Here is a 14,534-nt window from a genome sequence, read left to right on the forward strand (position 1 = left end):
GGCGGATACGTTATGACGTCGCACGATGACGTAGGCGGCACATCAGACAGGCAACCGCCATTTTGAAAACAATTGCAAAGTGCCATAAAAGAAATCTTTTTTTCGGGTACTTTTAATAAAAATGTTAATAAGAAAATATATGTTGTATAATGCAACTACCCTTTATTTTCTTCAAATCATATTTTACGGCGTATACGGTGATCGTAAACAGCACAAAATCCATGTTTTTCTGATTCATAGAACGAGCACGATGGATGCTCTTCGGTGATAAATTTCTCGATGGGCAGCAAGCTACCATCGCCTTTGAAGAGGAAACACAATCCCCTTGCAGCATCCGGAAGAATCCTATAGTTATCCGATTCATTATAATAGACATTGGCATTTTTCCATGTGACAAAGCTCAGATCCTGATTGTTTGGCTCCAGGCGACGTCGTCCTGCGAAGATATCTGTCCAGGGATGGCACTTGAACTCACCGACCTTGAACCTTCGCAGGCTCTGCTCCAAATCAATGTAACCAGAAACACTGAAGCCCCTGGAGTCGCGGGTGCTCACAAAAATAATTGTCTAGTTTGGAAAATACATTCATTAAATTATAAATTAAAGACAATAAACAGATTATTAATATCTTACCGACACAGTCTTGGTCGTGTTTAGTTTCTCCCGCTCGGCAATAGCTGAAATCAGAGGGTCTACTGTCATATTATGCTCACTGAAGAAAAAGGACGTGCCCAGGGGACGCATGTGCTTATGCCTAAATTGGGAAGGTGAGAGCACTATCGTTCCGACCATCGCCCTCAACGGAGCCAGTTTCCGCATAACCCTGCCATTCGGTAAGTAGCGCTTGTCCTCGATCCTCACAAAGGAATCCAAATACTTTTCGTAAGCTTGTCGTTCGATTCTAAGTTGCTTGATGTGTTTCTTCTTCGGTTCGGAAAAGAATATACCTGTCTTGCTATCCAACTGCCCTCTAATATCAATTTCAATTGAAGCGCTGTCGCTCCAGCTGGAACTGCTCGAAGATGGTGCATAATGGGTTAGTCTACTGGCTCTATTACCCAAGGATAATGGAAAATTCTGCAACGAAAGACAACATGTAACATAAGTATACCTTTAAGTGCACATACCTGGTCAAGATCCATAATTTAACAAAAACAAAAAGGAATCTCAACAAAAACAGATAAATGTATGTGACTGACAGGCAACATCAACAAGTGCTTGGGTGTAAATTGTGGTTTGAAGACTTGTTTTGACAGTTAAGCCAAAAGTAAAATGGAAAAATAATAGTTCCTGACATAAACACACTTAGAACACTTACACTTTTTACTAATTCACACACATTACAATTTCTGAAAAACCACACAGAGCGGGAAGCTCTCGACTGAAGTCCAACAACACACCACACACTTGTAGGAATGAATCATGGCAAGAACGTGGACTTTAGCGTATTGGAATTTGATAATTACACGGATTACATCAACTCCTTTGCCACTGTCCACGACTACCGGTATCTGAACAACCAGCGCACCATCAAGACCATCGTCCAGCTGGGCTATCGTACCACCAAGGTTCCCTACACAGCCGATGAGTTTGCGAAGCGTGTCAACATGGCCGTTGAGGCCATCAGGCCAAAGACAGCTCACGTTGGCTTATTCAGCGACTTGATGTCACCGACTAACCAGGACCCAGTGCTGTTGGAGTTCAAAGCTCGAGAGCCGCTCAACCTCAACAAGATCCTGTCGGTAAGTAAAGGCACTCCACCCTTTCTTTCTATAGTTACTAACCTATGCTCTTCTCTTGCAGACAATTGTTTTTACTTCTTATATAAACATCGACGGATCAGAGATCTCCGGATACATCGATCTGGATATGAGTTGGCGAAACTGCTTCTTGCAATCCTTGAAGCACACGGATTGGCGTGGAGTCTTTGCTGGTCGCACTCGGCTGAAGCCAATGCCCCACCATCTCAGCTACTCGAATCCCAGATATAACATGGTCAAGTACACCCAGAGCGACAACTACGTGGTTATGCACGATCACCATTTCGGGCTGATGTTTATGCACAGGGGTGACCACAAGATGATTTCTGTGGGTGGACAGCACAATATATATTCGAGGAATGCCAAGAGGTCGATGGTCTATTCACCGAAGTACGGATATGTCGTCTTCTACGATCACTTTGTGCGCAAGAAGGTCTAGTCCTCGATTCTAATCTAAATTTTAACAGGTGTTATGGGAATACTTATGTGAATTTTAAAACATGTAAAAGACTATTAAATTGAATGATTATAACAGAGTATTTATATATTTATTCCACTACATTCTAAATATTTTTGTAGACTATAAATCAATGCAATTAATCACAAGAGCAAATCCAATTCTGTGGTCTTCGTTTTTAGTTAATACCAATACATTCGAGGCCTGCTCTCAGAATATTTGATTGTTTTTAGAATACCCTAAGCAAAACAAACAGCAGAGACACTCTCTCGAACCGCTTCGGTACTCACATATTTTTAAATTTAGCATACTTTTGAATCCAATCGGACTTCTTGCTCATTGCATCGCAGACCTCCGGACATCAAAACTGCATTTTACTGAAATTTTTCTCGTCAGCGGGTTTTACATCATCAGGAAAACAAACATTAAACAAAGCCATTAACATCAATGTTATCCTCCAGTAATGGTATCTACAGCGTATACTCTACTGTTTACCCAGCTTGTGCTGAACCTTTCGCCGCTAATTTCGGCTAGAAATCAGTTCTTTGTGGGTAAGTAGGTCACCTGCCCTAATGCTGCCTCTTAGACACAATATTTTGCACACATTCTAGGTAGCATCTTTACATCGGACAAAGATGAATCGGAAATTGCATTTCGAACTGCGGTCCATCGAGCCAATATATTGGAGCGGGACATAGAACTTGTTCCCATTGTCATGTACGCCAACACAGATGACAGCTTTCGAATGGAAAAAATTGGTAATATATTTTTTAAAACTTCTTCTGGTAATAATTTATATCTTTTTTGCAGTTTGCAATTTAATTTCCCAAGGAGCAATAGCCATTTTTGGACCCAGTACAGGCAGCAGTTCTGGAAAGTATTTAGAAACCCAATTATGATTTAAAATAAAATGGAATATCTTGCATTATCTTAACAGATATAATAGCTTCCATCTGCGATACATTGGACATACCTCACATTGTATACGATTGGATACCGAATGAATCTATACCGGATCGAGAGCACTCCACCATGACACTCAATGTCCATCCCGATAACCTCTTGCTATCCCGAGGCTTTGCTGAAATTGTCCAAAGTTTTGGTTGGAGAACTTTCACTGTTGCCTACGAGTCCGACAAAGGTAACAGACATACCAACCCAATAAAATAATCCTCCTTTTATATTCCAATACTTTTAGAGCTCCAGCAACTGCAGGATATTCTGCAAATCGGAGAACCTACCAGCTTCCCAACCACCGTGAAGCAGCTTGGAACGGATGGAGATCACAGGCCCTTTCTAAAGGAGATCAAGCTATCCACCGACAACTGTCTCATCCTGCACTGTTCTCCAGAGAATCTATTGGGAATACTGCAGCAAGCCAATGAACTGAAGATGTTGGGAGAATATCAGGTATGAGATTATTATTTTGAAACTTAAATCATAAAATTGAAATATATTAGAGCATCTTTATACCCATGCTGGATACCCATACCATCGACTTTGGTGAACTTTCTGGAGTTGAAGCCAACATAACCACAATCCGGCTAATGGATCCAACTGACTTTCACGTCAAGAACGTAGTCCACGACTGGGAAGAGCGGGAGAAACAGGACGGTCGTTACTATCACGTAGAGCCTCATCGGGTTAAGACCCAAATGATACTCCTCAATGATGCCGTTTGGCTTTTTTCTAAAGGACTAACCGAGCTGGGGATTCTGGAGGAACTTGAAGCTCCTCAATTGGAATGTAGGCGCAAGAAACCATGGTCTTTTGGCCGGCGGATTATTGAGTTCATAAAGGCCGTAAGTTTTCAAAAAAAATTATACTATTTTTAAGATGGATCCTACTAATGGTTTTAATATTTTACAGCGTTCTGAAGAAACAGCTACTGGAAGAATCGACTTCAACGAGTACGGACAAAGGAGCTTCTTCACCCTGCGCTTCATGGAATTGAATTCTGGCGGTTTCACGGATCTGGCAACTTGGGATCCAGTAAACGGCCTGGATGTGCTCAACGACGACGAGGAAAGCGAAAAGAGAGTAGGCTTGAAGTTGTCCAACAAGACGTTTATTGTATCTTCCCGAATTGGAGCTCCATTTCTAACACTCCGGGAACCGAACGAGGGAGAGATCCTTCAGGGAAATGCCCGGTACGAGGGCTATTCCATAGACCTCATAGATGCCATCGCCAAAATGTTAAACTTTAAGTACGAATTTCGAATGTCTCCCGATGGAAAATATGGGGCTCTCAATAAAGCAACCCAAACCTGGGATGGAATTGTGAGACAACTGATCGATGGAGTGAGTATTAAAATTTTAATTTGTGTTTTACTTTTAATGATAAAACAACGTTTTTTGTTTAGAATGCGGATCTTGGTATCTGTGACCTAACAATGACATCTTCTAGACGCCAGGCTGTGGACTTTACGCCACCATTTATGACCTTGGGCATCAGTATTCTCTTTTCCAAGCCACCCACCCCACCCACAGATCTGTTCTCCTTCCTGTCACCCTTTTCTTTGGATGTTTGGATCTATATGGGATCGGCATATCTTTTCATATCTCTACTCCTGTTTGCCCTCGCTCGAATGGCGCCAGACGATTGGGAGAACCCGCATCCGTGCAAGGAACCCGAGGAGGTCGAGAATATATGGTCTATAATGAACACCACATGGCTTTCGATTGGCTCACTGATGGGTCAGGGATGTGATATTCTGCCCAAGTAAGTTACCCACTTAAAAAACCTATATATTCTTAAAACAAATGGATATTACAGGGCAGCCTCCACCAGACTGGTGACTGGAATGTGGTGGTTCTTCGCCCTGATGATGTTGAACTCCTATACCGCAAACTTGGCTGCTTTTCTGACCAATTCCCGCCAGGGTAACACCATCAACAGTGCCGAAGATTTGGCTGCTCAGAGTAAAATAAAATATGGAGTGATGTCCGGTGGCTCCACGCTAGGCTTCTTCCGGGACTCGAACTTCAGTACGTATCAAAAAATGTGGACAGCCATGGAGAGTGCCAGTCCCTCGGTGTTTACAAAGACTAACGATGAGGGAGTCGAGAGGGTCCAGAAGGGCAAGAACCTCTATGCTTTCTTTATGGAGTCCACCACCTTGGAGTACAATGTGGAGAGGAAGTGTGATCTGGTGCAGATCGGGGGCTGGCTGGATTACAAAAGCTATGGTATTGCCATGCCTTTTAGTAAGTATTATAGATATTATAGGCTATTTTAGAGCATAAAACTTACTATAACTCTTTTCAGATTCTCCATACCGGAAGCAGATTAGCGGAGCTGTTCTTAAACTAGGGGAACTGGGCCAACTTGCCGAGCTGAAGCGCAAGTGGTGGAAGGAAATGCACGGCGGAGGCAGCTGTGAGAAAAGCGACGAAGAAGGAGGAGACACACCTGAGCTGGGTCTGGAGAATGTGGGCGGTGTCTTCCTTGTGCTGGGACTTGGGTTATTTGCAGCCATGGTTTTGGGATGTACGGAATTTCTCTGGAACGTCAAGTCGGTGGCAATCGAAGAGAAGGTAAATTTCAAAGTGCATTGCTTGAATTTCAATTTATTCACAGATGTAGGTTGATGTAGCCAATCGTATACAATTTCTCTTTATGTTTTAATATTTTCCAATAGATATCTCTTAAAGATGCCTTTAAAGCTGAAGCACTTTTTGCGGCAAAAATATGGATTATCACAAAACCTGTGCACACCAGCACCGGCGATTCGTCCTCATCGAACTCATCTAGCTCATCATCCAAGTCCGGAAAGTCGCCATCTAGCAGATCGAAGCACTCTTCAAAGTCACCCGGCATTTCAATGAAAAGCATCAAGAGCTCAGACCATCATGATGTAGAGGCCTCAGTGCACAACAAACTGAAGAAAATTGGTTCCATGTTCTCCCTGAAATCACAAAAGACGACCACACCGCCTCCAGAAATTGGATGGAAATTGGACAAGTCAACGCAGATGGATGACATTGCGGCTGGAGATGAACCTGAGTTGCCGCCCGAGCCAGAACAACCACAGCATAGACACCATCACCACCACCATCATCGTCATCATCATCACCATCACCACCGAGAGGAGGAGCATCCGGATCCAGACCAAATACAGACCTATCGGGCAAGTAAAATCAGCAATGGTGTTTAAAAGGATTCTGTCATTCTTTCCTGGAATGGATATTGCAATAAAAACAATCTTGACATTTATTTTGATTAAATAAGTACAATATAGATTGTACCTATTTACACATATTATATACATGAACTTTTTATTACTTTCGTTTGGTTTGGGATTACAAATTTCGACAATAAATCTGAAATAGTTAAATAAAGATTATATTCTAGCTTTGATATTTTATATTTTTTTTGTAATACTTAGTTTTTAAGTAATTCATTATTTTTCGGTTGTTTTTTAACTAATATTTAAAATAATTGTGAGTTAGAGGTCGAAACTGTCTATTAAGAGGTCTATTCTATACTTCTGAGTGTCTATATATGTATATCCTTGCAGGCATCTATATTTTTAGAAAATTGTATTAAGATTAAGATGGAGCTTTGTCAGTCACACTGAAGCAGATCATTATAAGCGGATAAAGTGAATGTCCTTTAGAAGAAATCCACGAGAAAGCGATTAAATTCATATAGAGATCGAAAAAGTTGTTAGTAATTGAAGAAAGGCTACATATTCTCGACTGCAAGGATATAAGATCCTCGGCTGGGGCCAAAGATGGGTTTACTTATTCGTTTAGTTTGAAGGTACATCATTGGTTGCTTAAACTATCTTTCAATTGTATTTGCTTTTGGATTCTTATTGAGCTTCTTTTGCACAATTTTTCTAGTCTTCGCGATAAATAGAGTTCTATGCCTAGTTTTAAAAAACAAAAAAACACAGTTTCAATTGGAGCATAAGAGAGAAGTCTAATCAGTATGGTACAAGAGAAATAATCGGAAAGAAATTCATCATTGTCAGGGTACGTACATATATACAGTTTAAAAATATTGCAAAATTCTTACATTTAAATTAGGTACATATAAATTAAAATACTTTTTTTTTCTTTCGTTTTTAGGAGTATTTGTTTTTTTTTTGTCAGACATTAAGTCACTCCTCTTTGGAGGATTGGTTTTCGCAACTTATTTCTTGTTTTTGGGGATTTTGCTAACTTTGCTATTCATCTTGGGTTTGCCTTCAACAAACGTGTCCTGATTCCTCCGGCTTGGTCAATCCTTGGCTGCGATGGCTACAGGAGGGAACTGACGCTCATCGTACAGCTTTGTTGGAGTGTCGATGGCATCGCACAGCTTGCGAAATTTTGCGGAATCTGAGGAAGGGGAAGGGTTAGTTTTCTAGCCAATATCTGGTCATAACAACAATACTAACCAGACATGGCATCCGCCTGTTCTCCCCTCAGAATACTCGCATAGCTGTTGTCTGGCATCGGATCAGGATTCTCAATCAGGACACTCGCTGCACAGCTTTTCAGCATGTTGAGGGACGACGGCTGGGCAGGGATCGTGGAAGACGTCTGCTTTATTTGCGACCTCAACACACTCTCGCTCAACTGCAGCTCGATCACGTCCTCTAGGGCACCGCGAAGATCGTGGACAGCCAGAAGCTTACAGGATCCTCCACGCTCCGCATTGAAGTCGTGGACGTAGAGGAAACCATCTTCGCAAGCGATCAGGAGGCGCAGTTCCTTCTGCACGCGAGTCAAGGCGCAAATGTGCTTCAGACCCGCCTGGGCCAGCTGAACAGTGGCGAAGGATCGGTCCTGGGCCAGCACATCAGTCACCTGGGAAGGCAGCAGCAGCGAGGACACCGCCTTGGAGAACATACCTCCCCAGCTAGCAGCCGGGGCGGCCGTGCTGTTGGCTTCCTCCGCGGAGGGAGCTGGCGCCGACTCCCTGCTCGCCTCATCGGATTTGGCAGCTACTTCGGCTGCAAGGATAAAGGGTATGGATTATTTCTAGGAAAACTATTGTGTTGTGAGTATGAGCCTACCGATAGCCTTCATCTCCACAGTCTCCACAGCCTGGGCGTCGATCTTAAAGATGTGGACGGTTTCCGTGTTGGAGGAGGCGCAGAGGAAGTCGCCGCTGGTGGCGAAGACCAGCGAGGCAATGCGGACGCAGCTCACTCCTCGCCGAAACTCCTGGACCCGCTGTCCATTTTTGACGCAGAAGACCCGGATGACAGTGCCACGCTCGGAGGCGGTGGCCAGCAGAGTGCCACTGGTCGAGAATGTCAGTGCCGAGAGGGGCGTATCATGAGCCTTGATCGTGATGCCAGTGCGGAGCTTGCTGGCATTGAAGATGCGCAGCTCCCCGCTGGTCTGGCAGATGGGGAAGGCCAACAGGGAGTTGAGCGAGAGGGCGCACAGGCCCTGCTCGTTGGGGGCGATGTTGTCAATGGAATGCAGGATCTTCATGTCGCGAATGTCGTGGATGTGTATGCTCTCCGCCAGGCAGACAATCAGGCGCTGCCGGTTCATCCGAACGCATAGAATATCCGACGGGTAGAAGCAGTTGCAGATGTCCTGTTTCTTCTTGAAGTGCAACATCTTGAGGCAGTTCGGCTTCTGGGCGGTGACCAGGACCACCAGGGAGCTATTGAAGAGCCTCTCCGTAATCCGTATCTGCTCTGTGTTGTCCTTGGCGAATATCTCCTCTACCTTGTCCTGGCCAGATATCGAGTACAAGCGGAGGCCCGTGGAACTCAACACGGACAGTGAGCTGTAAAGGACAATAGTGGAGGTTATAACAGGAAGTGAGCTAATTAACAGTATCTTAACAGTGAGGGGACAAGAGGACCTTTAATTATGATGCCCTTAAGACAAACTCCTTTACTTCACCCATCAACATTCCCATTATTCATATTTATTAATCAATTAGCCCTCTCGGGCTTGCAAAAATTGCCGTAGTGGACGGTATTTCACGTCCCCATGGCGGGGTATTGGTTAAAGTTTTCAACTAGCAATAACCGCACCTCAGTAGAACTTCATCGGTTACGGTATTGCCACTGCGCAAAGATAACGAATGCCAGTACGGCTGGCTTACTCCATTCGAGAGCGGCCAGAATCGGTTGCGAATTATAAGGCAGCATACACGTAACAGAACGCAACCACCACAAAGATACAGCATGCTTTTGGGCTCTACCTTTGATGGTAGGTTGCAAGATGCAGATTGCAGCAAGGACTTGAGCTTACAAAGGATAATTCATATTTGTTAGGTTTTTATAAAATTTATTAAAATATTTATTTAATTTGATGTGAAACAAAAGAAGTATAAAGAACAACTCCCCCCAAAGGTACAACCTTGCTTATTTTACTTTCTTTATATTTCTTAATAAAAAATAAACTAGTATTTCCTTTTTAGACGGATAAAAAGGACTATATAAGACGTCCTTCATTGGGCTTCAAAAAGTAAACAAAAGAAAAAGAGAGGCTTTTGGGGGATGGCGCCAATGGGGATTTTAATGGTTTGGCATAATTTAGCACCTTTTTAATAAAATACTAAACGAATTGATTTAATTTTAAATACATTTCATTTTATTTAATCGATTTTTCAGGTAGATTTTATTTTTGATGACTAGATACAATTATTTTCTATTTACATCCACCTGAGAATTATTAAAAAATCAATTTTACCTACAAAACTCTTACCTATAAACTATCTACCCTCTACCTTTCATTAAAAAATATATTATTTTATTGATTTAAATATTTATTTAAGCTTAACTTAGCATTAAAGCAAAATGTTTGAAAATTGTAGGTGCGGGTGAAAACAGTGCCTGCCTTTTAAAGCCTATACTTGAGAGATTCGATTTTTGAATAAATTCTAACACAACATTCTTGAGATCAAGCTTTGAACTTTTTGCGAACTTTGTACCGGTTCCCAGAGCCAACCCCCCTTCAGAGAAGGTCACTGGGCGAGAGCTGGGACTCTCCTTCCGACAAATAGATGTGCATGGCCTTGTAGAGCAGGGCGATGCCCAGCTGCTTCTTCTGTTTCATCGTCCAGGACTGTGCCGGGCCGTAGTAGTCGCCGCGCTTCATGTTGGTCAGGTGCACCAGTCCCAGGGCATCAATGATGGACGCCTCTCGGGTATAGGCATCAATGGGCATGATGTTGTGGAAAACATGCAGGCAGACAACGCCACTTCCGTGCTGCCAAATGCTCAATATCCGATCCAGTTTCTCGCTTCCCATCTTGGCATCCGCCGGGGGTGGCGATCGAAACACTTCCGGCTGCAGGGTGCGGAATCCCCCAGGACGTTCTCCTTTCTTCGCCTTGTTCCTTTGCTGGTGGAGCCGGGTGTGCTGTCTCATGGCATCGTACAGATGCGCGTAGGGACGCGAGGTCTTGCCCTTTCCGACGTAAAATATGGAGTCCAGGAACCGCTGCCAAATATCGAACTTGTCCAGGAAAGCGCTTTCTCCAGGCAGATTCCGTGATATTCGCGGATCGATCAGCATGTAAATGAAGCTCTGCTTCAGATGTCCCTCCCGCAAACTCTTCTTCGGCAGGTTGCACTTTGCAAAGTGCTGCGCGGAGACGGCCTCGTGCGGCATGTAGTCACTGATCTTGGCGAAATCCTCCGGCGAGCGCAGCGTACGATGCAACTCCACGGAGTAACGAATCTGCGAGTCCTGGGCATGCTTCTGGGCGGCCATCAGTGCATCCGTGTTCCTCTTGTACTTGATAAGCTGTTTGATGTAGAGGCGCTTGGTGGTCTTTGTAATTGGACCGACCGGAGCACCCAGCTGGGTAAGCTCTCGGCGTAGGGCATCCGTCTCATAGTCGAGCGGCAGAGTCACATTAGTGCTGACTGTACTGTCGAGGTCAGGGGTCTTCTCCGCAGGTTCCACACTAACTGGCTTCCGGCCATCTCCGTTTTGCAGAAATTTGGCCTCGTAGAAGACCAATCCGTTCTCGTCGTCCGTGTGGACATAGGCCTCCTTGATCTGCAGGAAATATTCCTCCTGTCGCTGCCGCGAACTGTCCAAGTCTTCGGTGGCGGTGAAGAAACTGGGCTCGGTCTCGGGCTCCACAATCACTGCTTGGGCGACCTGCTCCACCAGCTGCTCGAACACCTGCCGTCCGGAGCTGGATGCTTCTTCCGTTGCCTCCTCGGAGTTTTCCTCCACGCGCAGCTGCTGCTGTACGTGCTGTTTGTAGTTGAAGTCATCCTGGCCGAGGGCCTCATCCACCAGTGCCTCCACATGCTCGTCGTACTGCTTGAGAAGGGACTGACGGGCACGAGAACGATTCACCTTTTCCCGCCAGCTCTCGATGAGCGTTCGCTGCTTGGGGTGATCAGGATCCTCGGTATGTCGGTCTTGCTGGCTCTGAATCAGCTGCGTGAGATGGGCTTCTGTGAGCGAAAACAGGTTCACAGACTCCTCGTCTGGCAGCGGCGGAATACTGTGGAGATCATTGCTAACATCCGGAAACTTGGGCTGCGGCCGATTCCGCCTGTGGGTAATGTTTATGTAGTAGGGAGAGGTGACGTCGTGATTATACTTCAGCTGATTGGGAGTGCTTAGTGACTCCTGCTGCAACTTCTTCTTCCGCTTCTGTTGGAAAATGTGATCCCTCAAGAGCTGAAGGACTTCAAAGTGGCACTCCTCAATGGCGTAATGGACTGGCAGTTTGTTCTCCTCGTCTGCAAGGTCAGCTCGAGCTCCGCGCTCCAGGAGCATCCTTACAATCTCAACACGTCCGTAGATGCTGGCGATGTGCAGAGCCGTAGTCCTGCCGTCGCACAGGGCATCCACGTCCAGATCGGGGCACTCTAGGAATCGGACAAGGATCCGTTTGGCCAGATCCTCGTTACGCATGCCACAGACGTAGTGCAGGGGAGCCAGTCCACGCTCGCAAGGCACGACGCCAGCGTTGATGCTGTTCCTGTCCAGCATGGACATGATGTCCGCCTCGTTCTCATCCTCCAACGCGTCCAGGAGGGTCAGTGCTAGGAAATTTGCACGCTGCTCCATCGCTGCTGGTCCCTAATTGATTTTTCCCCATGCACTGTCTCTCTCTCTAATTGCAATATGCACTCTTGATGTTTCCAAAATAATAATATTATGGCGATGTTTTGTTTCTCCCGAATAATCGATATTATTTTGAAATGTTATTTTTAAGCTGGTCACTCTTGGATATTTTAACTTTTAATTTAATTTGTTTATGCTTTTTATGTTTAAATCATATTAAATATTCCATAATAATTAATATCTGATAAGATTTAACTTTTTAACTGAGATAAAAAATTTTATCAATTTTAAAATACGATTTATGTTTATTCATTTTTGATGCCCCCTTTTTGATGTTTTAAGTTTGGTATTTTTTTATGTCTTGTTTTGGTATTTTTTAGAGGCTTGCCAGATGTCTGAAAAATGTCTTCTTTTTGGTATGCCTTGCAGCCAGTACAGTTTTCTACCGTTCCACATTTGAATCCGGTTTTTGAATCCTACAATAGCCACCTTATTATCATATTTGGATTTTGGCAAGGAATTGGCTTTCAAATCACGATGTAAACAATGAGTCTGGGAGAGCAACACGTGTTTGTTTTTTCTACCCAATTTTCAAAACTAGTTTCTGAAGGGCGTGTGCGCTAAAATGAGGCCCAAGGTTACAGACGCGATAGCGTTTCGCGGTCAGTTTTCATACTAATGTTAAATAGGGTATAATACATTATTCAAAGCGTCTGTAACACTAATAAGAAATATATCCCCACTCCCCATAACAGTATACTTCATGTATGATTTTTTTTTATAATTTTTGTAAATAAATTAAGTCTTAAAATCTAAAAAAAAAAATAATATGCATAGAGTATCTAAATTGTTATATTATATATTCTTTAAGCTGAAGTTTATTTACTAAATTTTCATTCCACAGACCTACAATCTAATTTTTCATTAACTCTTTTTAAAGAGTATAGAAACTTCACCCTAATCTCATATTTTTTTGTTTTTGTTTATTTGTTGTTACCAGCAACTTGTTAGTAAACAAAGCAACGTAAACACTACGAAAGAAATATAAAAACAACAACAATGACTGGCACTAAAAGTATGGTCTGATCTCTAAATGCATTAATTGATAAATTCATACTTAAAGACCTATATTCGTCATTTCCTGCTCTTGCTTTTAATGAAAAATTAAATAAAATTTATTTGCTAGGCTTGCTAATTTCAGTCCATTCACCCTCACACTGATTTGTTGATAATAAGTCGAAAGGCTCTCCTCCTGACCCCTATTGCCCCTCTCTCCAGAAAGCTTCTCTGTTTTTTCCAGAGCTTTACAATCACAATTTAATGAAATAATTCTTGTTTGAAAACAAAGGTCAGCTGATTTGATAAAAAGTCTATATTATTAGGGTTCATTGAGACAAGTATTAAATATTTTTTTCTTTAAATTTATATTATATATTTTACAAAAATATTGATTATTAAAATTTTGAAAGATTTCTCTTTCTTCTATAATTTTTGTTTTTTTTTTCGAAAGTTACGGTACATTTTGTACCATATGACATCAGCTGAGCGAAAATAATCACAAAAGTGCAAAACAAAACTTGTTTATTAAGCTTGTGATGTGCGTCTCTGTTGCCAGAACTGGCACTGGCCATCAAAATAAAGGCGTTAGTGGGATTATTTTTAAGTGGTTATTTTTTGTGGTGACTAGTGTAGTGCCTGGAACCACCCCACTGCCCCTCCACAAACTATAATTTCGTAATATGTAGGCATGTGTATGTCATGTTATTGTTATTGGAACGGCTTGTTTGCATGTTCTAATAAACTACATAGACTCTCCTCACCCACATTCGCTACATCAGGCAGTTACAGTTACAGTTGAGCTATTAGGCCCCCACCCCCACCCACTGCCCCCCACTCCGTGAAATTAAACCACAGCAGCTGTTTTCGCCTTGTTTACTCGTGTCGTTTGTCGATTTTTGTATCTCAATTGTTTGAGATTGCCATTTTTTTTGCTTTTGCTTTTTTTTTCTTTTTTTTTTTTTTGCTACTGTGACCTTCTGTAGCTCTGTACCCAAGGATTAATGTAGTTTTATTGGGATACTTACGTAAAGTCCTGGTTGAAGTTCATTTGATAAGTGGCCATTGTTTCCAGCTTTTTTCGCACTGATTTAATTTTATTTCACCCTATTTCACTTTCACTAGCTTTTTGTATACTTCTCAAATTTTATTAGATCTATTTCACTGATTCACTTTCGAAATAAACAAATATTAGTGGAGCTAATAGACGGACGAGCTACGCAAACGGTTTGATCGGATTTTCGATTTTTTAATTGGGTATTT

At 42.9% G+C, this 14,534-nt stretch overlaps 5 protein-coding genes and 1 non-coding gene across 6 annotated transcripts; 2 read left to right on the plus strand and 4 right to left on the minus strand.

Moving 5' to 3' along the window:
• Positions 1 to 138: 138 nt before the first annotated feature.
• LOC6498378 (cilia- and flagella-associated protein 299) lies at positions 139 to 1,270 on the minus strand. Its single transcript, XM_001962637.4, has 3 exons — positions 1,127 to 1,270; positions 633 to 1,076; positions 139 to 566 (listed from the first exon to the last, which is right to left on the minus strand). Exons 1-3 carry the CDS (start codon positions 1,139 to 1,141, stop codon positions 177 to 179), a joined length of 849 nt encoding a protein of 282 aa, XP_001962673.1. The 5' UTR covers positions 1,142 to 1,270; the 3' UTR covers positions 139 to 176.
• A 10-nt stretch (positions 1,271 to 1,280) lies between these two features.
• LOC6497142 (cilia- and flagella-associated protein 299) lies at positions 1,281 to 2,298 on the plus strand. Its single transcript, XM_001962636.4, has 2 exons — positions 1,281 to 1,741; positions 1,803 to 2,298. Exons 1-2 carry the CDS (start codon positions 1,415 to 1,417, stop codon positions 2,196 to 2,198), a joined length of 723 nt encoding a protein of 240 aa, XP_001962672.1. The 5' UTR covers positions 1,281 to 1,414; the 3' UTR covers positions 2,199 to 2,298.
• Positions 2,299 to 2,543: 245 nt separating this feature from the next.
• On the plus strand, positions 2,544 to 7,092 carry LOC6497143 (glutamate receptor ionotropic, kainate 2). The gene is made up of 11 exons (XM_001962635.4): positions 2,544 to 2,767; positions 2,828 to 2,974; positions 3,027 to 3,089; positions 3,154 to 3,357; positions 3,415 to 3,626; positions 3,677 to 4,018; positions 4,086 to 4,517; positions 4,580 to 4,938; positions 4,993 to 5,423; positions 5,485 to 5,753; positions 5,858 to 7,092. The coding sequence occupies exons 1-11, from the start codon at positions 2,680 to 2,682 to the stop codon at positions 6,371 to 6,373; spliced, it is 3,063 nt and encodes a 1,020-aa protein (XP_001962671.2). The 5' UTR covers positions 2,544 to 2,679; the 3' UTR covers positions 6,374 to 7,092.
• LOC6498377 (WD repeat domain phosphoinositide-interacting protein 2) lies at positions 6,429 to 14,439 on the minus strand. Its single transcript, XM_001962634.4, has 4 exons — positions 14,300 to 14,439; positions 8,225 to 8,955; positions 7,604 to 8,161; positions 6,429 to 7,544 (listed from the first exon to the last, which is right to left on the minus strand). The coding sequence occupies exons 1-4, from the start codon at positions 14,335 to 14,337 to the stop codon at positions 7,444 to 7,446; spliced, it is 1,428 nt and encodes a 475-aa protein (XP_001962670.2). The 5' UTR covers positions 14,338 to 14,439; the 3' UTR covers positions 6,429 to 7,443.
• Positions 8,862 to 12,552, minus strand: LOC6498376. The gene is made up of 2 exons (XM_001962633.4): positions 9,034 to 12,552; positions 8,862 to 8,955 (listed from the first exon to the last, which is right to left on the minus strand). The coding sequence occupies exon 1, from the start codon at positions 12,216 to 12,218 to the stop codon at positions 10,134 to 10,136; it is 2,085 nt and encodes a 694-aa protein (XP_001962669.1). The 5' UTR covers positions 12,219 to 12,552; the 3' UTR covers positions 8,862 to 8,955; positions 9,034 to 10,133.
• LOC6508070 lies at positions 9,114 to 9,253 on the minus strand. The gene has a single exon (XR_046225.2). It is a non-coding gene; the product is annotated as a U4 spliceosomal RNA (small nuclear RNA).
• Positions 14,440 to 14,534: the final 95 nt, after the last annotated feature.

Source organism: Drosophila ananassae, chromosome 3R (assembly GCF_017639315.1).
Source record: "Drosophila ananassae strain 14024-0371.13 chromosome 3R, ASM1763931v2, whole genome shotgun sequence".
NCBI lineage: Eukaryota > Metazoa > Arthropoda > Insecta > Diptera > Drosophilidae > Drosophila > Drosophila ananassae.